Below are 21,777 nucleotides of genomic sequence, written 5' to 3' on the forward strand. Positions count from 1 at the left end.
CACTGACTAATTAAGCCAGTTGATTCATCAATTATTCTTGTACTCACTCAGTTAACCAGTCAACAAGTCCAATAGGAAGCCAGTCAGCCAATCACAGGAAAGGATCAGTTTACATGGTTCAGTTTTGGTGGGAACATCAGTGTATCTCATCAATTCAATTATGTGTATTTCATTCCTAACTTCCAAGAAATGGGCTTCCATTGACAAACACACAAACACTATGATATGCTCCTGTTTAAACACAACATGTGCCATCCAGAATTTACACATGCACACACACACACACACATCCACACATACACACACACACAAAGCCAGGGATATAATTGTTTCCAAGCAGCTCTTTGATGGCTGAGTCACTGAACATGTCCTGTATCATATCACGATAAGAAGAACATCAGTTTAAAGGCAGCAGCTGTTTCCCTTTCATCCTCTCCCCCTCTTTCTCCTTCTGCATCTCTCCATTCTCCCACTGCTTTCACAATGGTGTGCTAAGCCAGGGAAGATAGGGCAAATCCCTCCTCTGAGCAGGAGCAGGCAGGAGAGAAAGAAACAGAGCAGGAGACTGAGGAGAGAGAAGGCTGAGTGCAAAACACTTCCTCAGACATTCCTCTCTCATCTTTCCTTTCTCTACCTCCATTTATCTCTCTCTCTCCCTTTCTCTGTTTCTAGCTCCGTCTCTGTGAATCCAACCAATCAGCTTGCGGTTTCCAGTAAACCACTGTCTTCTAGCTTCCCTGTGATTACCCTGCCTCTCCATGAAATAAAGCAGAAAAACTATGTGCATGTGTGCATGTGTGGTGGTCAATTATTCCTCACTATCTTAACTCCATACTAAAAATTTACATTTCTGCTCTTCTGCCTTGAGTGCCAAGACAGGAGTCTGTGACAAGCTAGTTTAGCTTTTTTTTTTCTTTAATATGAAAAACTTTTCATTAATTTAGATATATATAGATATATATCAGAAATTCAATCACAATTAGTTATTAAAGAATTTGCTGATAGTAAAAAACTATAATTGCCAGAAATTATCTTTTTAATAACAAGAGTGTCACTACATATATCAAAAATGGGCATTTCAGGTAGTTAACACTCAATGAAATCAGGGGTGTTGCAAAAGTCAGATGTAAAAAAAACCAATCGAGAGGCGAACCTGAGTAGTAACTGATGACTTGTGTGTGTATCCAGCTTTTATTAATGACTTTTTAGTCATTAATAAAAGGCCCTTTACAGTGAGTATTTTGAATACATATTTACAGATTCTTTCACATATGTACAAGTCTGACGAACATTTACATTTTCACAAATTTGTGTACACATTTGCAGATTCCTGTGCACATTCACAAATTTCAGTATGCATTTAAAGATTCTTTTACACATTTACAAATCTGATTGTGCACACATGGATTGAAACACTGTTTCACAACTCACACATTTGCAAATAATATTGCGACAATAATGTCCCCATAGAATTCCAACTAAAATTGAATTATTTGATTTGGAACATTAATTTGTGGTTGTAGGGTAATCACACACTGACTTACATGCAACATCTCAATGACGAGACACCCGATTGGAGATAAGTGAGGAGAGGTTTGCATACAGACTCTCAGGGCTTTATTTCAGTCAAGGACACAATCAACCAATGTTTTGTCTTGGATATGGGACCAAATGTATCAGAACCTCTCAGACTGACTGCAGCAGCACAGCTCAGCTAACACACACACACACACACACACACACACACACACACATACGCAAACACATCAGCATCATAAATGGTGCTTTGTCTCCCTCTAACGGATAATTTGGGCTGTGCAAAACAACAACAGTCAACTATTCAATTTAGTTGTAAATCATTTGCGTTTTGTTGGATAAAATATAAAAAAATATGTATGAATGTTATAAAACATATCTTTCTTTCGTGGTCCTAAATGTCAGGGAGCTTGAGTGCTTGAGTGTGACTCTCGCTGGGACTATAATGCAATTTAAAAAAATCAACCAGTCAAATCTCCAACACATGGACTGGACAACTGAAAGCGTTTATTTAAGCATTATCGGGTGTAAATCTGGTTTTCTTTCAGCCAGGCTGCCTGTTGTCCCCTGAGCCCAAACAGGTGCACTGCTCTGAGAGTGGAAGCAAGGCGCTGCCTTCAAGTGTCGGGGGAAAATTGTAAACTGTAATTTCTCAAATTGGATGTTTAAGTGTCCACAGTGTGGTTAGACGTTGGCTCCTGTTATCATAGTGATTGCGTAGGTGTGTATGGGTCGACTCTGTTTCCTTTTAGGTTTTGCTTCCTCTTGTATATAAGGATATATATTATTGTTCAGTATGCTGTGCAGGCTAAATGTTAATTATGTGCGTCTCTGTTTTAAAAGTCTGACAGCGAAAGTTATGGGTTCACAGTACTTTTATTCGCCTGTTTTCACAAATTCAAACTTGTCACAATATGTTGACAAAGCTTTCAAAGAATTAATTCCCTTTGAAATCAGATAAAAATGAAAAATAATATCATAAACGCCTGATAAATAACAAATTCCCGGTATACAAATCGACAGTTTATCACAGCATATTAATATAAGAGCAACTTGATGCTCTCAACACATCTGGAAGCAGTATGACGATGCAGGATATCATGACACATTTTAATACTGACTTCGATGCTTGGAATTCGGAGTGTGTAGGCACGGCGTGAACGCAGCATCAGATGGTGAGTGCACTGTGCTGACGAGCCGTTGCTTGTGGAAACAGCTGGTGGTTTCTGTCAGCGAACACTTCGGATTGACAGCGACATTAGCAAGAATAAAAGTTCAAATTAGACTCGAAACTGACTGAATGCGCTTTGATTTGACCCTGCGCTGCTGTTCCATCAGACGCCGGGACATGTCATCCTGTGAACGCCACTTTATCAGGCAGTTGTTAATTAACGACCTAGCTTGTTAGCGGCGAATCACTGAACGCTCGACGCAGCCGGTTGCTAACGCCAGCTAGCTAACTTTATACTCCCATAGCAACTAACGCGATACAGCCTCTCTGTCGGTGCAGGGAAACTGTCAGCCGTCGCTCTCCTGGCAGTGTAGGACGAGTTTTTTTGCTCTGTTTCAGCATGACTCATGTTCATTATAAATTCTCCTCTAAACTCAGCTACGACACGGTGCTTTTTGACGGCCCGCACATCACGCTGAGAGATCTGAAGAGGCAGATCATGGGCAGGGAGAAGCTCCGAGCCGGGGACTGCGACCTGCAGATCACAAACGCACAGACCAAAGAAGGTAATAAAACACAATGTATGAACTGATAAGACTGTTTTTCTCCTAGCAGTATAAGGGCAGGTTGACAGTTTGAACTTTGGTAGAAAACACGTGGTCCAGGTTTGACAGCTGTCTGGTCTGGGTGGGTGGGTGGGGGGGTTGCAGGCGAGGGGGGGTTGCGTCACCTATTTCAGGGGTCCAGAAAAGTCAAGCCAGTATCAAAGGACCTAATGAATGAGCCACATTCCTGCTGCATTTACGCTTCATGTCTTTAATTAAACGGCCTGATGGTGGTGGATCAGCACTGTCAGTGCCACGCATGTAAAAGTCCCGGGAGAGATGTGGGATAAAAATAGCAAAGGTGGGGTAGGAGTCATGACCATGAGATTTATGTGCAGCCACACACATACACTCACACACAGATGAAATTCATCAGTGTAAATAATGTGATCGAAATTTGCATGTAGTAAATCCATGTAGTAAATCCACTAAATAATCCGAAGGCAAGTGAGAAAAAAGTGGCATGCATGATAAAGATCAGCTCAGAGTGTGTTCATATCCTGCAGATAGGCAATACACTGTGCTATGTGGTTCCACTGAAAGCACAACCCCCACACCTTGTGTGAGAAAGTTCATATGCACACACACACACACACACACACACACATACAACTCCTGCTGTGTAAGAGTTTACAGAAAGACAAAAGTTAGTCCTGGCGGGCATATACAAAAAAAGCATATCACACATTATATATGAAGGTTTAAAGTCCACTTCCACTCAAAACTGTGTTTTGCTTCATATTCCCTCAGTTGGATGTTTGCACTTCACTGTGCAGAATGATGTATGTGCAGAGTTTGACACTAGAAGGCTGTATTCACATTAATCTGCTGAAAGTAGAAAGTTCCTCTGAGCTCACTGAACATCTGAGTTTAAGGCTTGTACCTTCGGGCATGATTTGTGACATCACAACTAGTTTGGATCCATTTGTGGTCCAGTATTCAACTTATACAAATTTGATGTGGAAACTTGAAGCCTCCAGTGCACAAACACTGAGAATGAACTTTACAGTGAAACAGCAGACATCTTGTGTCCAGCAGTTAAACTTTTGAAATGAAATATATTTACATATTCATAGAATCTGGAGTTTTTAATGAGGGAGAAGGAGTAGATGCCAATTTAAGGATTTTCTATTAGACAAATTATTATTCAAAGTTGAGCAGTTTATATACATCTTTAAAAAGTCTGAAGGGGATCTTTAAGGGAATCACAGCTTTCATGTTTCTTGCCTCAATTCTCACTTGTAGAAAAGAGCTGTGTCATGTAACATGTTTTTTTTTGTGTGGTTGTTTTTTAATTTATTCAGGTCTCAAAAATGGTAGCTAAAATCATTTTGTGTGAATGTAAACCCTCACTTTTTCCATCTCTCCCTCTCAGAGTACACAGACGATGAAGGTCTCATCCCCAAAGGCTCCTCTGTCATCGTCAGGAGAATCCCCATCATTGCAGTCAAGTCCAGCTCAAGCAGCAAGAACCACAACATGTAAGTGCCCTTACTTACAGTCTTTGACTGTTATGAGTGTTTTTGCAAAGGCTCCACCCAGCCTGCAACAGCTAACACCTGGCACCTGCAAGTCTATGTTTATTGTCATAATGTCAGTATTAGACGACTCCACCAAGAAACTATGCTTTAGTTGAGCTTAATCAGCTTCTGCTCAGGACTGAGAGATCTTTTTAATATGAAAATGACACTCGATATTGGCCAGAAATATTCATGTATTTAAATTTTTTCACCCGTCTGCACAGTCATGTTGTAGTTAATGAAAAGATGAGCTGACAATGGATCAGCAGCCTCAGTAACAGGGACATTAATTAAAAAAGGAAGCGATCCTGAATTATTTTTTAAATATTGCTGTTAAAGACACTACTTGTATGTAAAGTAGGAGGTTACTGATGCTGCTTCTGCTTATTGGCATGATTTAGAGCAGCAGCATGTGTGTGCCGGCTGCCGCTGTGTTTGCAGGTTGAGGCCGTTTCTTTTCAGGGACTACAATGGTGAAGAAAACAATGCCATAAACATCCTGGTGGTGAATCCATACAGAGGCCTGTGGCAGAATCTTTCAGCTGAGGGCCGACAGTTGGTTAAAAAGGGTTTTGCATAACATTTCCGTGATAAAATGTTCACCGGAAAAGAGGAAAGAGTATAAGTATAACTCCATGGTGACGAACACAGGGATTAACCAGATATTAGTCAGGCTTAGACAGGAGAGCCAGCAGTGGTGGTGTGGGTTTTATGCATGGAAAGCAGGAAAAGACCTCACTGGAACAGACTGGCGGTCATGTGATTAGCCCCGTCAGCAGCATGCAGACAGGCGGAGAGGAATGAGGGCTAAAGAGTGGTGTAACCCTGCCCGCAAGATTAAAAGCACAAGCAGACTGACAGTCACGCAGCTTCGTAGTGCTTCTAAGGAAGCCTTAACTTTGAGCAACTTTAAAAGTTTTTACATTAAACTTTAAATCAGATGTCTGACTCTAAAGGAAAAATACACTATAAAAACATTTCACAAAGGCTGTTAAACTAGTCCACTTGTGGTGGAGTGTTTGTCATATTGTGCGATTAACTTGGCCAAATATAGAAGATGTGATGTTGCAACGATGCAGGAAAAAGGCTCAACAGTATTCATCAACTTTTATTGTCAGTTCAGAATCAAAGCGTAAGGGCTTCTCTCTAGACAAAGCAGACACAGTCAAATTGTCATTTTATATTTTTTATAGATACTACAGGTTGTATGAGACAAGTGTAGAAATATTCTTTACACTTCCAACCAGATGTTTAATGCTGTGCTTCTTTGCTTTACAAGTTATTGAAGGTGGGAAAATTAAAAGCTTAAAAATACCCACTGTCAAGCGAACTATACTCTACTGACATTCACACCAACTCCACTCAGAGATACACAACACATGTTCACATCTGCTCTGTAGGAGTTTTCTGACAGCATTCTGGGAAATGTAGGGATTTGCCACCTGAAGGGTGAGTAGACGAGGCAGGTTTAGAGGAACATAGTTACACAAAAAGAGTATCACACAGTCCTGACGTGCTTAGCCAGGGTTAACAACCTTCCCATTGTCTGCTGTTAATTGCTTAAACCGTAACATGGCTGGTTTCATTAAATATGTGATTCTTTGTTGAGATGATCTTTATTTGTGTTTGGTATTTTGTACTTTTGTTCATTCTTTCATTGATGTTAAGAGTCTTTGGGTGTCTTGACAAGAGCAGTGCCAATAAAAGTCCTCTTAGATGAACAAAAAGTTTTGCCAGAAAAACATTTGTTTCAGAATGTTTAATTGTTAAACATGTCACATGACGGATGGTGAAAAATAATTTCTTTTTGTGTTTCAGAGAGCGATCAGACAACCAGCATCATCACGCCTCTGGAGCCATCAAAGCAGTATGTAACCTTAACAAATCCCACCGCACCTCTCCTCCAACAGTACTATAAACACACACATTGTTGGTAACAACTAATAGCTTAACATTTGTGTGCTTTGTAGCTTTTGAAATGCTGTGTTGCACCTCTCAAAATACATATATGTATACATGTATACATATATCGACATGTAAAACTGCATCTCTCCATTGCGTAAATATCCAAATAACACGTCAAATGAACACGTGTGGTTTAAACAAATGAGACCATGATTGAGATCATTGAAAGCGTCTATTTCCTCTATTTCAGTTAAAGTTCCTGTTGCAAAGAGGAAGTTGTTTGCTACTCAGACTCTGATTTACAGTGAGCTGGTTTAAATGACTTTAACTCCAAAAAAATGACACAGTTTAGTATTGGCAGGTACATCAAGCGTATGATAGATCACTCAGAAGGATCGAGGATGAACAGAGAGGGGGGGAAAGTGTTGAAGTGAAGTGATGTTTACTATATAACCACTGCTATATGCTTATCCACAAAGAGAAAACGCATATTTATAGATATTCTTTATAATGGCTCACAGCTATTACTCTAACAGACTGGTGTGTAACCAGACAGTATTTATTGTTGCAGATCATTCAGTATCTGTCTGTGGGTGGTGGGAGCAGCTCGGGCGGGTCAAACATTATCATGCAGGCCAGCTGATAAAACCCAACTGTTGTTTTATCACACTGGCTCTGCTGACACTTGTCATTTTTTGATTTATCTCAGGCACCTTACAACCAATAGAGATGCACTATATAGTTTTATTTTCTTAGTCTTACTTGATAGCTGTACAGCTTGTGCTGCTGCGAGTCTTTAAGTTACATTAAAGGCTGTTTTTAATTTTTTTTTTTTTTTTTTTTAGTATATTGGATCTTATTCAGTCCCAAGCTAGGTTTTGAGTCCATCCATCCACAAAACAATTGGACGTGTTAGAATGAATGATTTAATGTTAGGATAATCTAAAACTATAGTGGAGTGAACAGATGCAAAATTATTATTAACACCGACCTAACTTTAAATTCAGCCAAGAAATTGAAGAATTTGGAGTGTGATGTCACCAGAACTTCAACAGAAACAAACCTGTATTACTGTAGTGAAAGAACCATTATCAAAAAAAGGCTTATTATATTACAGTGTTTTGGCTTTAATGTGGGAACCAAAAAAAATCTGACCACTAAAAATTAAATGATGCTTCATTTTAAGTTAAGTGGTGCACCATTGTTATTTTATGCTGAATTCTTGTAGTGCAGTTTTATCTCTAATTCTGTAAACTAACCTAAATGCCTCTCTGAAGCTTTTACTCGCTGCAGTCTGAACTGGTTTACACTGACCTGACTGATTTTCTCTCTGGTTTCTCAGTAGGAAAAGTGTCTGCCTCTCTTCTTAAAACTTTGAGTCTGTTGGACGACCCAAATTATTTTTTTGTGTTTTTTTTTTTCTTCCAATAAAGTTGTTTGTATGAAGCTGTATTATGTATTGATTATGTGTTTGATTTCACTGGAGTTGGTCTCTGTCATCAGTCAACATTTCTGTTCGATCTTTGGTCCACATTTTCCCCTCGGCCGGAAAGACAAATCAAACAAAGAAACACACAGACTGGAATCACATTGGAAAGCTTAACAACTGTGTCATTTTGACCGAATGATGAAAAGTTAAGCATTGTAATGTTAGGGAGGTGTTTCGGGTATTTAATTACATTTCATTAAGTGATGCTGCATATTTACAGTAACACTCTCAATATTTCATACAGGAAAACAATGTCTGTTCATTTGCTGTACAGTATGAGTATTGAAAGTACAATATAAGGCTCCATTAAAGTGCTAAAATATGTGATTAGATCATGTTTCTAACCCATGCTGGGAAATCAGATCATATTGCTGTACTCCAGCATATTGTTTTATTGTTTGTATGTTATACAGTTGAACAAAGTCCAATCAAGGACACTGAACTGTTTGGCCAAAACTCATTGGTTGCCATTGTCCTGCTGCATTGTCCTAAAATTGAAGGACTGTGTATAAAAAGGGAAAGAAATCCTACACTGCTCATTCAGTATGGATGTGAACAATCCACTCTTAAAGCTGAAAGTTGAGCTGAAAGCTGAAAGTTAACACTTAATCATCATAGTCATTGTTTCATATAAAATCCAATGTGCTGGAGCCAAATTACCTATAAAAATCATCTTACAGTTTGAATGTGGATGAAGCGTAAAGTAGGATGGTAGCCAAAACTGTAGCATGTTTCATTGTGAACAACATGTACATTAATACGTCTTTAAAGTACATTTTGGTTATGATTCAAAAATAAGTTTCAATGAGTAAATGTTCAGCTTTTCATAAGGTTTCTAATTTATTCAATTTAAAGAACTTTGTTCATTTCCAGCGGGGTAATATTAAAGTACATCTAGCAGAGTACACAAACATTTAAGTGTAGTTGAAAATGTATTTATTGAATGAATGTGTGTAACCTTTAACAAGATTGACTGATTAGAAGGAATTATTCAGAGAAAGACATTTTTGACAATATTACAACTTTGACCTGCACTGAAACATTTTTTGGCAATCAACTTCTTTCTTTGATTGTACATGTTTGTTCTGTTAGTACAGGGCAATGCTATTTTAATGCTATTATTGTTAATATTATCACTATTATATTATTCAGTGCTATTTAAGAAAAAAAATGAAACTCTGCTTTCTTGGTTCACGCATCTCTTGCAGCACAGTAGAGGAACAAATCAAGAACAGATGCTCAGAAACAGGCAGTGAAGTAGATATTAGGTTATGTGAAACCAACAAAATGCTGGTCTGACAGGTGAAAATTCCCAGGGAGCATTATATTGTCGGCACCGTTGTTTTCACTGTAGCAGGTTATGAGGTATGAGAAGTGAGTTGGCAGGAGTAGCTGAGGCAGAAATCCTGGCATGAGAACAGTGCAGTGAAATTTATTCTCCACCCTGCATGATGCTGTGTAAATTTTTATCTCTTCTTAAAAGACACAAAAGTGAAAACTTGACATACAGCAGCTTCTCTCACATTAGACAGGAAATCAGTGATGGTACACAGATTGAAGTGGGAAGATGCTGAATTTATTTTTACACCTCCATGCCGGCGACAGCCATGGCCGGAGGCATTATTTTTTCGGGTTGTCCATCCATCCGTCCGTCCCATTCTTGTGAACGTGATATCTCAGGAACTCCTTGAAGGAATTTCTTCAAATTTGGCACAAACATCCACTTGGACTCAGGGATGAACTGATTAGACTTTGGTGGTCACAGGTCAAGGTCACTGTGACTCGTTTTTGGCCATAACTCAAGAATTCATGCACTAATTATGACAAAGTTTCACACAAATGTCTAATAGAATAAACTGAAGTGATGACATTTTATATTCAAAAGGTCAAAGGTCAACTTCACTGTGGCATTATAATGTTCTTATGTTCTGGCCATTATTCAACGCCATAACTCAGGAACAGAAGGGGAGATTATGACCGTATTTCACATTTGGTCGCATACGGAATTGGTGACACTAATCTTGGGTGCCCACCTTGAAACCGTAGTGATTGTATAGATCTTATACATGTCTGGACAGACATGGATGTAAACTGCAACTTGACTAGTTGTCAGAGTCATACAACCATGAGGCGGTATTTCTAGTTTGAACTGCATCAAAGTTTAGCAGGACAAACAATGTTTTGGGCATTTTTCCCCACTATTTATGGACATACAGCTCCCAATCTTTTCTAGATAGGCTCACTGATTTTGTGCTTAATCCTAACAGATGGATGACCACAATTCCTCCAGAGCCTTACCCTTTTTCTCCAAGGTACACTCTCTTTCTTGCTTTATTATCATTCAACTTTTACATATTCATCCTGGATCATGTGAGTCTGTTTGAAATAAACACTGATCCTCCTATTTTACCTGACACACATTCATGTGTCTACACTCAGATGACTAACCTGGCTCATGCGGATGTTTCGGAGGACGATAAAATCAAAGCTGTGATGAATCAGTCCGCCTACGATTCCATGAGGTGAGTCACTTTTATAATGTTTTCAATTCTCATCCTTTATCCCTGTTTCTGTCTCCTTAGTAGCTCTTTTCACCTGCTTTTTCCATTTTCTTAAATTAGTGTATCCACATGTTGTGATTATCTCTCTATCCTTTTCTGTCTTCCTCTGTACTCCTCTCATTCACATCGTCTGTCTCTCCCTAGTTACACCAAGAAGTTAGGCGCTGTTCTTCCTGCGAACTATGCCTGTTATCGCTGTGGAAATACTGGACACCACATCAGGAACTGTCCCACCAGTGGGGTAAGATCAGGACACGTGATATCTCTTTAAGTGAGGCAGTTCCTGTTGCAGTCTTGTACAAATCTTGCTCTGCAGAGAAACTGACTTGATTAGTGTTTGTGTTGACGTTGTTTGCATACGCATGGGTGTGTGCACTGTAAGCCGAGTGCCACCATGTACTTATGTGCTGACTGTCAGTTCACGCCTAACGTTGAATGCAGATACGTGTGTGTTTGACCGCAGGATAAAAATGTCGAGGCTCCTCTGAGGATTAAGAAGAGCACAGGCATCCCTCGTTCCTTTATGGTCGAGGTGGACGATCCCAGCATAAAGGGGGCCATGCTGACCAACTGTGGACGTTACGCCATTCCTGCCATAGACGCGTGAGTGTGAACAAAAGAGCCAGTGTGTCTGTGTTTCTTTTGTTTTAAAGGCTATATCCAGGGAAATGTGCAAACAATTTGAATACTTGTTCAGAGTTTTTAGGATTTTAAGACGATTAGGATACAAACCTTAGCTAAATACCTAAGATTTTATTGAGGAAGAGATTTATTGTCACAGAAGCAAAAAATAGTAATGATCAGGAGTATCTATAACTGCTAAGAACTTGGGAATTGGATTTACTACTGTATTCTTGGGACTCCCCATTCTTATACAGAATAAGAATAAAACAGCAAATCCAGTTGCTTTTAACTTAATTCTTGTAAATATGATCTGGATGACTGAGAATTTTCATAGAGACAATAAGCAAGACTTCATATGAAGTGTCACAATCTGTGTCGATCAGCAGCCTCTTGTCAAGTCTATATGTCGAAAATATCGACCGTCTCTCAAAACCTTCTCTCTCTGGCCAAAGTATCCTCTAAACATAAAAAAACAAGTGTGGATTTGCAGTATGTGCACTATTGTCTGTCTATAGGGAGGCATACGCCATCGGCAAGAAGGAGAAGCCTCCGTTCATTCCACAGGAGCAGCCAAAGTCAGAAGTCGAGGACGATCCCGTACCTGACGAGCTCCTCTGTCTCATCTGTCATGACCTGCTGAGTGACGCTGTGGTCATACCCTGCTGTGGAAACAGCTACTGTGATGACTGTGAGTGTCTGCCACACACACAGATATCAAGACTAACTTAATGTACGCTTGCTGTACTTTAAAGAAGAAAGTCATTCTGATCTGTATTAGTAATGCAGGAACTAATTTGACTGCCTCTGCAGTGCTTTGTAACTCCCAAAACTGAGAATAGAAACCATTAAAGTGTATTATTAGGTTTAGCAGATTCAGAAAGTTTAAATATGTAAATATTACCTCCCAAAACTAATGCAAACAGGAGATGAACAGCCAATACTTTTTCTTTATTTTTTGGCACCTTTAAAAAAAAAAAACAAATATCTGTTTATTATAAAAACAGAAGTCACACAAGTAGTAGAATAATAACAGTCAGTTGTCATCATTATTCTGTGCCGTTACTTCAAAAACTCTCCTGACTGGAAACTTATTTACCCTTCAAACTTGTTTCTCTCTTGCTCAGGTATTCGAACTGCCTTGCTGGATTCAGAGGAACACGTCTGCCCCACTTGTAGCCAATCAGATGTCTCCCCTGATACCCTGATAGCCAATAAATTCCTCCGACAGGTGAACTAACAGATGGATGAGGAGGGGATTTAATGAATTGTTTTTGAAGAGGGGATTAGTATAACTTTACTCCTCTTGATTTGATCCAAAATGTGCCTGACATTAAGCTTTTCAGTGTTGGTAAGTTCATTATAGAAATGCTCTGTGTGTGATGTCCATCTGTCTCTCCCAACACAGGCTGTGAACAATTATAAGAAAGAGAGAGGCCACACCAAAAACCTGAGAGGAGTGTCTGGCACCCCCCAGTCCCTAAATCCAACCCCAATACCAAGCCCTGTCCCCACCCCGCCCCCTATCGCCACACAGAGCCAACCCCAGAAGCCCCACCAGTTGACCCACAGTCAGCAGGTGAATCTCTTAATGATGTGTTTCATTTGGGAGGCAGAAAAAAAGAATATAGCCCTGTAACTGTGTGACTCAGGAGCAAACAGGATAATTAATGTTTTCTTCTCAGAATCAAAGGAGATTCAGGTCTCCCAAACCGTTAAAACAAGAATATACCACAAGTTTCTATCAGCGTTCTCCATATTTAACCTAACATGCACTTGCTTTGCCAGTGTGACTTGTAATCAGGTATTTTTAAGGCTCCACTTAATGAAATTATAGACTAGATAAAACAATGATTCTCAGCTTTTTTTGAGTACTGTTGTTAGTTTCACGCTCACATGAGAAAATTAGAAAAATAAATTGTCTCAAACTTTGATGTCGGACTGAGATCGCCTCATTAGTGAGGCAGTATTTACATTTAAGTATTGTCTTATGCAGATATTCTGTGTAATTGCTTATTCTAATGTCTGTACTGAAATGTTTATCTTGCAAGTTTCATTGTATTCTCATCTCTCCTATATCTTCTTGTTGTCTCCCCTCTTTTTGGACGCTCTCCTGCGCCGCCCACAGCCTGCAGACACACCGCCACTGTCTCAGGTGTCTGAGGCTCCTCCTGCAGTAACAGGTCCCACCTCTGCTTCCAGCATACCTAGCACTTCCCTCCAACCTGTGCAAAGCCATCTGGAGATACCAGACAAGTACGAACACACATAAACATATTCACACATCAGTAAAATCACTTAAGGATTACGGTACATCGTGTAGGTGGGCGGGTTCGTGATGTGCAAGTGCCATTGCGACTTTGTTCCATTTATTCACAGTGCCTCAAATGCCTCACTTGGTTGACAAGCCAACTGTTATCTCCTTAGAGTTCTTGTCGTGGTACTGTACAGCTGTATATTACAAAGACAGCAAAAAGCCTTGTCTTACGTTTACCATCAGGTTCAGAATGGCTTTATAAACTTATTTTTGAATTTTAACACATTATTAGACATGGAATATTAAAACTAAAACTAAAACAATACTCTGAATTGGGAACAAAAAGTGAAAGCCTGAGTTTGCAGCACATGGGTTTTTCAGCCGCAGTGTCAGCCACTGTGAAGATGCTTTTATATACATTTTCGGTGCGGTTCAGTCGAGAGCTGGTGCACAAGTGATGGTGTGAAAGCTGCTTATTGATCTCTGGTGTGAAATAAACAACCCTACCAAGACAGACCGCCTGAAAAGGAGAATATAAGGGTCGCTTCCAAGAGGAATCTGGTGCGTTTCATTTGTATTGTGAAAGCAAAACAGACCAACTGCAGCTTTTTGTGGTAGTAGATTTGTGATACTGAGATTAATTCAAAAGCTAAACTACTATTACATCCATCTGCTGACCGTGAACTGTTAAGAAGTTGGTCTTCTGATCTGTAGGCTACAAGCGATGTAACACGTATGTGAGTGTGGGATTTTTCCCTGAAACATCAGAAAGTGAAAAAGAGTTAAAAATAGAGGTGTATTGAGGTGTATTTATTATTAACCTAAAAGGCAATAGTCTATCATATTTCTTAATCTGAACCGAATAAACCAAACTACAGCTGTGAAAGCATCTGTTAAAGTGATGGAGGTGAGCATAATGACACCTGCCTCAGTCTACCTTCAACAGCTGCAATTAATTAGAGTTGTTTTCTTTTTACAGTTTATGTGAGAAATGATGGTCTGACTGTGGTATCAGTTCCTCACAAGGATGAAATAAAGGAATAAACATGACATAATTGTGTTAGGTTTTTTTTATTGTTTTTATCATAAAGTTACTAGTCGAACAAATGTTAGCAACTGTCTAAAACACTTCTAACAGACTTAAAGCACCCAGAGAAGAACATTTGGTACAATCTCTGACCAAATTTGGCATCATGGATTTGAAAGTGACAGACAAGTAATGACACTGATGTATCTGCTGTTTCCTCAGGGAGGCTGAAGGAAAGAAACATAATGACTCAGTGCCTGCTGCTGTCCCTTCTGTACTGGTTTCAAACAAAGACCCCATTGCTGCTCCATCACAGCTGATACCACTGGTGAGGACACAAACACACTAACTTAATGCAGCAAAGTTTCTCAGTATGAAATCTTTGATGTCTGTGTCTTTTCAGGTTACTCACACTCCAGTGGCAGACCAGCTCCCGTCAGTCAGTGTAAATCCGCAGCAGTCCTCTTCAGGTGAGTAGTAGACGGTTCTGCTGCCCAGCAATCAAACATGTGGACATTTAATATGTACAATTGGTGGAGCACGTGATCAAGAAGTGTCTCTTTGCGTCTGTTAATTTGTATTTTATTTTCTTTCTGAACGCCAAGGTCCAGCACCAAGACACTCTGGGCCATCAACCTGCTGGGACGGGTCAGTGAAACATTTGTGCGTTTGTGTTTAGTCTGTATTTGACTCCATCCACAGTTTCAAAACTGATGTCATTTCCTCTTCCTGTATCTTCCCCATAGCTCCTCTTCCTCCTCAGGTTGTCCCACCGTAGGCTGGACTGAATCCAACACCCAGCAGCTCCCTCCCCTCTCCTCCTCCTCCTCCTCAACATCATATTCAACTACTCCACCTCCACCTCTCTTCCCCTCCCCCCATTTCCACACGTTCCTCTCGGCTCAGCAGCCCCTCAGCGGTTTCCCACCTGGATACCCACCTACCACGCCCATTTGGACGCTCCCAAACCCCCAGGGTGCCCCCATCCCTTCCCTCTGCTCCTCCACCTCCTCTATCCCTGCCCTCATCCCCAAGGAGTGGTTCAGGCATCAAGGAAAGAAGAAGGAAAGGTAAATGCAACATTCAGCAAGCAGTCGTACCCATGACAGGGTGTCTGCAAGTCTCCAACTACTGTGTTAAATTAGATAAATGTACTTGTTTGATTGTAGGAAAAATTAATTTGTCAACTGTTTTTGCTATTTGAAATTATCACGTCAATTCTAGGCAACACAATTTTTTAAAGTGGCTTTATTGAAACCTGCAGATACTAGCCAGATTCTTTTACAACAACATTATGTTTACATTATGGTTATGGAAAAAAACAACAACTAATATCTTACTGTATATTGTTTAATCTATATTTTATAAAATGTGTAAAGTCCAGTACTGGTTGGGCTATACTTTGAGTGCATTTGTTATTAATAGTTTATTAAAGCTGCAGAGGTAGTGTAGTGATCAGTAAAGGTCATAATGGCATGAGTTAGTTGTTTCGCTCTCTCTTTGTCACTCAGGTCACCTCACAGAGGATCTGCCTACAGACGCTCCTCCTCTCGTTCTAATTCCAAGTCTTCTAAGTCCAAGTCTTCTCGCTCCTACTCTCGCTCTTCAAGCAGGTCCAGATCTCGTTCCCGGTCCAGATCCCAAGGCAGATCAAGGTATTTTTTGCCCTTTTTTTAAACTGTTGTTTTAAGTTTGGTTTTTTTTACTATAAAAGTATTTGTTGGACCCAAAATTATTATTTTGATATTAAGTTTTATTTTGATTAATGGAGACTGAATGAGAAGCGAAAATAAAATATGATAAAAGACAGAAAACAATGGACTCTGAGTGATGTTTGAGCGCATTGACCTGCATTGTCCAAAGGACAAGAACGGAGCAAATACATGGATTGAAAATTGCTCTTCTAGTATTCTTATTAGGTCTCACAGTCATTGTGTTGCCCTACCTTGAAAGTGAATCGTTCAGAAAGTTAAAATGTGATGTCACATGTGAGTTTCAGGAGAAGTAAACATGGGATTTAAGTGGTTCCTGCAAAACACAGAAAACGCAACCTTTGGTTTATTGTAAAATTACAAACTCTGTCAAATACTTTTTTGGACCTGTCTCCATTTAAAATGCTTGTCTTTTTTATGCACACCCAGAAAGAACAAGTACTGTAGATATAGTCAAATAGAAATTATGCCTTAAAATGTGTGACATATCTATATATTTTTTTTTTTTTGTTGTGTTGTTTTTTTTCCTTCAGGCCCCGCTCACCTTACTCCCGCGCCAGAGACCTCCACACTCGCTCTCATCCCTCCCGCTCCTATAGCTATGGTTACAAACGATCACGCTCCCCCACGCCATCCTCATCATCGTCACCTCGAGTGGGTCACCACTCCAGGTCCAAGTCACCGTCAGATCACCGGAAAAGACGTCATCACAGCAAGAAGTCAGCCTCAAGCAGCTACAGCTCGAGGAGGGGAGGAGAACGCTCATCCACATCAGGTCTCTCCCAGAGGGAAGCAGGAGGCTCGTGGGGGAATTTAGTCACTCACCCATATGATCTGCATGTAAATCAAGACAGCAGCCTGGAGATGGACAGAGAGCGCTACCTGCAGTGCAAAAAGGAGTACAAAGAGTGGTGTGAGAAATATTTCAGCAGCTATGTCAGCCACTTCCACCAACTGCCCCCTTCCCTCCTCACCCTCCCTCCTCCTCCTAATCCTTATTGGGGGGACAGAGAAGGAAGCAGAAATCACTCACAAGGCAACTTGGACTCCCGCTACGGACTCAAAGGTAGACACACCGCCCGGACGGACGGCCGATCCCATCCATCTCAGTCGTCCAGTGACAGCCGCTCCTCACCATCTCAGTCTTCAAGTGACAGCCGTTCCCCTCCATCTCAGTCGTCCAGTGACAGCCGTTCACCTGCCTCTCGGCCGTCCAGTGACACCAGCTCTGCACCATCCGAAGAAAGAGCTCATCAGACGAGGTGCGCTGAGAAGGACAGCCGCCTGCCAGTCAGACCAAGAGAGGGTAGTAAGCAGGTGGAAGTGCAAGAAAGAAGTAAAGACAAAAAGCAGCTAATCTCTAAAAATTTGGAAGACCTCAGCGCCCTGGAACATGCACAAAAGAGGATGAGGAAGCATGAGGGAGGTAAAGTAGAGGAGTCATCATCCCCTGATGCTGCAGACTCAACAGACGACAGCAGAAACAACAAGAGGAGGCACAACACCAGACCAAGCGATGCCAGCGATGTCGTAGATTCAGTCCAAGTTCCTCTGAAATCAGATAAACCTTCGGAAAAAAACTATGAAAGAAGAAGCAGAGAGCAAAGGAATTTGGAAAGAGAGAAAGGATGGCGAAGAGGCAGAGAGTCAGACTACAGGCAGGATTTGGAGAGACATCACAAAGTGAAGCCCAGTGAAGAGGCAGGCAGGGTGGATACAGACAGGGCGAGAAACCCTGGAGGCAGCAAAGCTTCTGACTCTAGATCAGAGAAGAAGAGAAAGAGGAAAGGAGAGGGCGTGGAGAGAAATGAGAGAGAGAGAAGTCCCAGCGTAAAGACTCAAAGCAGCAAATGCCTGAAAACCAAAGTCACGGAGGACGCTGAAACCCGCAAGAGTGAATCCCCAAAACGATTTGACAGAGAGACCCCACAAAAGGAGAAGAAAAAGGAGAAGAAAACATGGCCTCTAAAAGAAAGAGACATCTGGGAGGGAGAGATAGTGAAGGTGAAACCACAGAAGAAGATAAGTATCAACATCAACCTGGATGGAAAAAGGAAGGAGGAGAAAAATGAAAAACAGGACCTGTCTTACTCAGAGATGATTGCAGAAAAATCAAAGGAAGGGGTTGAGAAAACTGCTACTGGAGAGGAGGAGAGGTTAAACAGAGAAACAGAAATTATAGTAAATGAAAAAAAGGAATCTAAAGAACAGGAAGGTGTGCTTGAAGAAAAAATAAAACCAGATGAAAAAGAAGCAAGAGAGATGTGGGAAAAAGCCACCTTCAGGGATGACAAGGGAGAGACGTGGGAGAAGATTGCCAGAGAGGAGGAAGACATCAGAGAGAAGAAGGGGGACGGAGAAGAGGAGGACTTTAACTTATGGCATTGTGCCCTTAGAGGAGTGGGGATAGGAGACGGGGCGGAGGCCAGCAAGAGAGAAGAGCTGACTGGAGACGACAGGAGGAGCGTGAGGGGAAAAGAGGAGGAAGAAGAGAGAGTGATAAGTGACAACAGCGGTCAAGAGATGGCACAGTCTGTCGCAGGTACCCGAACCCCGCCGGGGGTGTACAAGCCAAAAGAGGAGGTGACAGAGGGAGAGCCGAGGTCACAATGGAGCAGAAACGAGACCCACCGTTACCGACCAAACACCACGGTGGAGGATGGCAGGTCAGAATGTTACAGCTATTTTTTTCTATTTCTTTTATGTGGTTTCCTGTCTACTCGTTATTTAATTCTGTGTGTGTGTGTTAAATGCAGCAGTACCCCCACAGTGGGCAGCTGGGGAGGTGAGGACTGTCAGGACAGGAGGACAGTGATGAAAACTCTAGAGGAATACACACAGGACAGAGCTGAAGACAGAGAGGACAAGCTCTTACTTGTACAGGTGTGTCCTTGACTCATGCAGTGCATCACCATTTTGTGTCTTGTGAAATCATTCTTTGTTTTTAACTCTGCGGGATTGTTTGTTTTTGTTTTAGAAGGTCATGAGTCCATGGTGCAACAAAAATAGCATGTGGTCTCAGTCTCTCTTTCACTCTCTGTCCCAGGTCCCTCGCTCCAAATGGGAGAAGGAAGAGTCTGAGGGAGAAGGGCAAGACGAAGGAGAGATCAAAGTTCAAACCGACACTCTTTCGGTGGCTCTGCCTACACCACCAGTGACACAAACTAACAAGGAAACGGAGGGAGAGAATGAGCGGAAGAGACCGAGGTCAGTGGAGAGGCAGAGAGACAGGGAAAGAGCGACGGAGAGAGGAAGGGACAGGGAGAAAGAGAAAAACTCCACTATGGCCAACTCAGCCAGAAGTGTGGCTCCCTCTAGTGGCAAAGACAGAACTGACAGTAGCTTGTGTACAGACAGAGACAGAGATAGAGACAGAGGTAGGGAGCGTGAGAGACAGGAGAGGAGAAGCCAGAAAGAGAGCGAGAGGGCAAAAGAGAGGATAAGGGACGAAGAGAGAGGGAGAGACAGGGAGAGAGAAAGAGAGCACAGCAGCATCCTAAGGAGGAATCTCCCTTCCTCTACTCACTACTCCTCTTCCTCTGCATCACATGACACAGAGAGGAGAGACAGGCAGCGAGGGGGAGACCAGGGCAGCAACAAGAGTCCTTCCCGTCCCAGTAGGATCAAGGAAATCAGTTTGATAAGCAGAACTGCCGAAGCGCCTGATCAAAATGCACATAAAACGCACAAGGACACATTACTGGACTTGAAATCTAAAGGCAAAGAAGAGGAACAGAAAGGCCTTCATGACTACTATCATCATAATCACAGAGACCCAACACAGCCCTGCAGACGTGAAGATGCACCTGCAGGGACCCGCCACTCGCCATCTTCCCTCTCCCACAGCTGGGGTAAGGAGAGAGACCAGTTCCCCTCCAAATCCCCTAGAAGACTCCAAGGAGAGTCAGAGCCCAGTAAGCCCAGAATGAGCAGCCCTAATCCTGAATTAATTCATGTTGCCAGATCTGATCAGCCAAACACCTGGAGGTCCATGAGCCAGCACGCAGCCTTACCCGCAGAGCCACCCAAATCCAGCCAAGACACGACCAGCAGCTCAGAGAGAGAAAAAGAAAAGAGGGAGAACAGAAGGAGAAACGATAGCAGGGAAGAGAAAGGGGAGTGGAAGAGATACAAGCTGGATAAAGTAATAAAAGAAAACAAAGGGGAGAGAGAGACAAGAGAAATTGAGACTGAGAGAGAACGAGGTAGTCAGTGGGAGGCTGATGAATTGGACGGAGAGCCAAAATGGGGGGCAGGAAGAGAGCTGGAGGAGGGAGAGAGGCCCAGCAGCCGCAGCAGCAGCGTCAGTTCTTCAGCAAGCCAGGGGAACAGCAGGGACGACAGGAGAAAAGACAGGAAGAAGAGGCAAAAGAAGCACAAAAAGGAGAAGAGACATTCCGGCCCAGAGCTGGAGGAAGGTGAGCTGAAGAAACACAAGAAGAAGAAGTCAAAGAAAAACAAAGAAGAAAACAAGGAGGAGAGTAGTGGAGAGGTGGACGACAGATGGAAAGAGGAGGAAGACCACGCTAAGCTTCCTTTCTCTGTCCAAAAAGTGCCTGGATTTAATTTTTGACTTTTTTTTCCCCCCGGGATACTTTTTGTATCACCTTAATATCTAATAAATGTGTTATCTAAGATTAAATTGAACAAATTGTGAAGGAAAAGCACTTTACTATGGATATGAAAAATGAATGTGAATGAAAGCAAATGCTAAGATCTTTGACCTCTTGAATTATTTAAAGTTCAAGGACTTTGCACACACTCACAACTTGCTCAGGACTGTCACCAACTGTGGTTCATATTTACTGAACCTCCAGTGTTGCAGCTTGCATGAAGGAATTTTCATTTTGCCAAGAGGTCAGTCAGTCATTTGATTTGCCTCACACAGGAGTGCACATAGAGGATTGTTGGATAAAGGTTTGTGATAAAATTTAAAACATAAACTGTGAATATTTATGATTTGAACCTCTGTGTTGTATTTTATTTTTCTTTTTAATTTTGTAAATGTTTAATTTAAAAACCGCTGTTGGATGGATACATGATATACCAGAGGAAAGTTTAGTTTTTCCTGTTTTGAAGGAAATAAAAGAAACATCCATAAAATGTTTTTTTCTGTCTGTATTAATGTCTTCTGCTGCTATTTAGAGTTAGTAAGTAATAGTAACACAAGTAACATCTAAAAAAAGTAAAAAATGTTGTGTACATTGGAAATATGGATTGCAGACAATAAGAATATGCAGATTTTTCTTGAATAAAATATTTCAAGATTCCATGTTTTTTTTGGGACATGAGCAAAAGGAAATAATTCTACAAGTTTCTCCTGCACACCAGAAACTTGTAAAAGTTTGTTGTAAAGTGGTAAAAATACTCCAC

At 41.3% G+C, this 21,777-nt stretch overlaps 1 protein-coding gene across 2 annotated transcripts; it reads left to right on the forward strand.

The window, feature by feature from the left end:
- Nucleotides 1–2,711: 2,711 nt before the first annotated feature.
- On the forward strand, nucleotides 2,712–21,674 carry LOC137201038 (E3 ubiquitin-protein ligase RBBP6-like). 2 transcript variants are annotated; one of them, XM_067615860.1, is made up of 19 exons: nucleotides 2,712–3,273; nucleotides 4,688–4,793; nucleotides 6,651–6,699; nucleotides 10,494–10,538; nucleotides 10,666–10,748; nucleotides 10,932–11,028; nucleotides 11,251–11,390; nucleotides 11,927–12,099; nucleotides 12,536–12,639; nucleotides 12,817–12,987; nucleotides 13,537–13,664; nucleotides 14,915–15,020; nucleotides 15,096–15,162; nucleotides 15,298–15,340; nucleotides 15,439–15,762; nucleotides 16,204–16,347; nucleotides 16,938–19,070; nucleotides 19,161–19,287; nucleotides 19,451–21,674. In XM_067615860.1, exons 1-19 carry the CDS (start codon nucleotides 3,108–3,110, stop codon nucleotides 20,975–20,977), a joined length of 5,733 nt encoding a protein of 1,910 aa, XP_067471961.1. In that variant the 5' UTR covers nucleotides 2,712–3,107; the 3' UTR covers nucleotides 20,978–21,674. The 2 variants fall into 2 exon arrangements, with proteins under 2 accessions (XP_067471961.1, XP_067471962.1); XM_067615861.1 differs by having other exon boundaries at nucleotides 19,164–19,287.
- The last annotated feature ends 103 nt before the right edge of the window (nucleotides 21,675–21,777 follow it).

Source organism: Thunnus thynnus, chromosome 17 (assembly GCF_963924715.1).
Source record: "Thunnus thynnus chromosome 17, fThuThy2.1, whole genome shotgun sequence".
NCBI classification, from domain to species: Eukaryota; Metazoa; Chordata; class Actinopteri; order Scombriformes; family Scombridae; genus Thunnus; species Thunnus thynnus.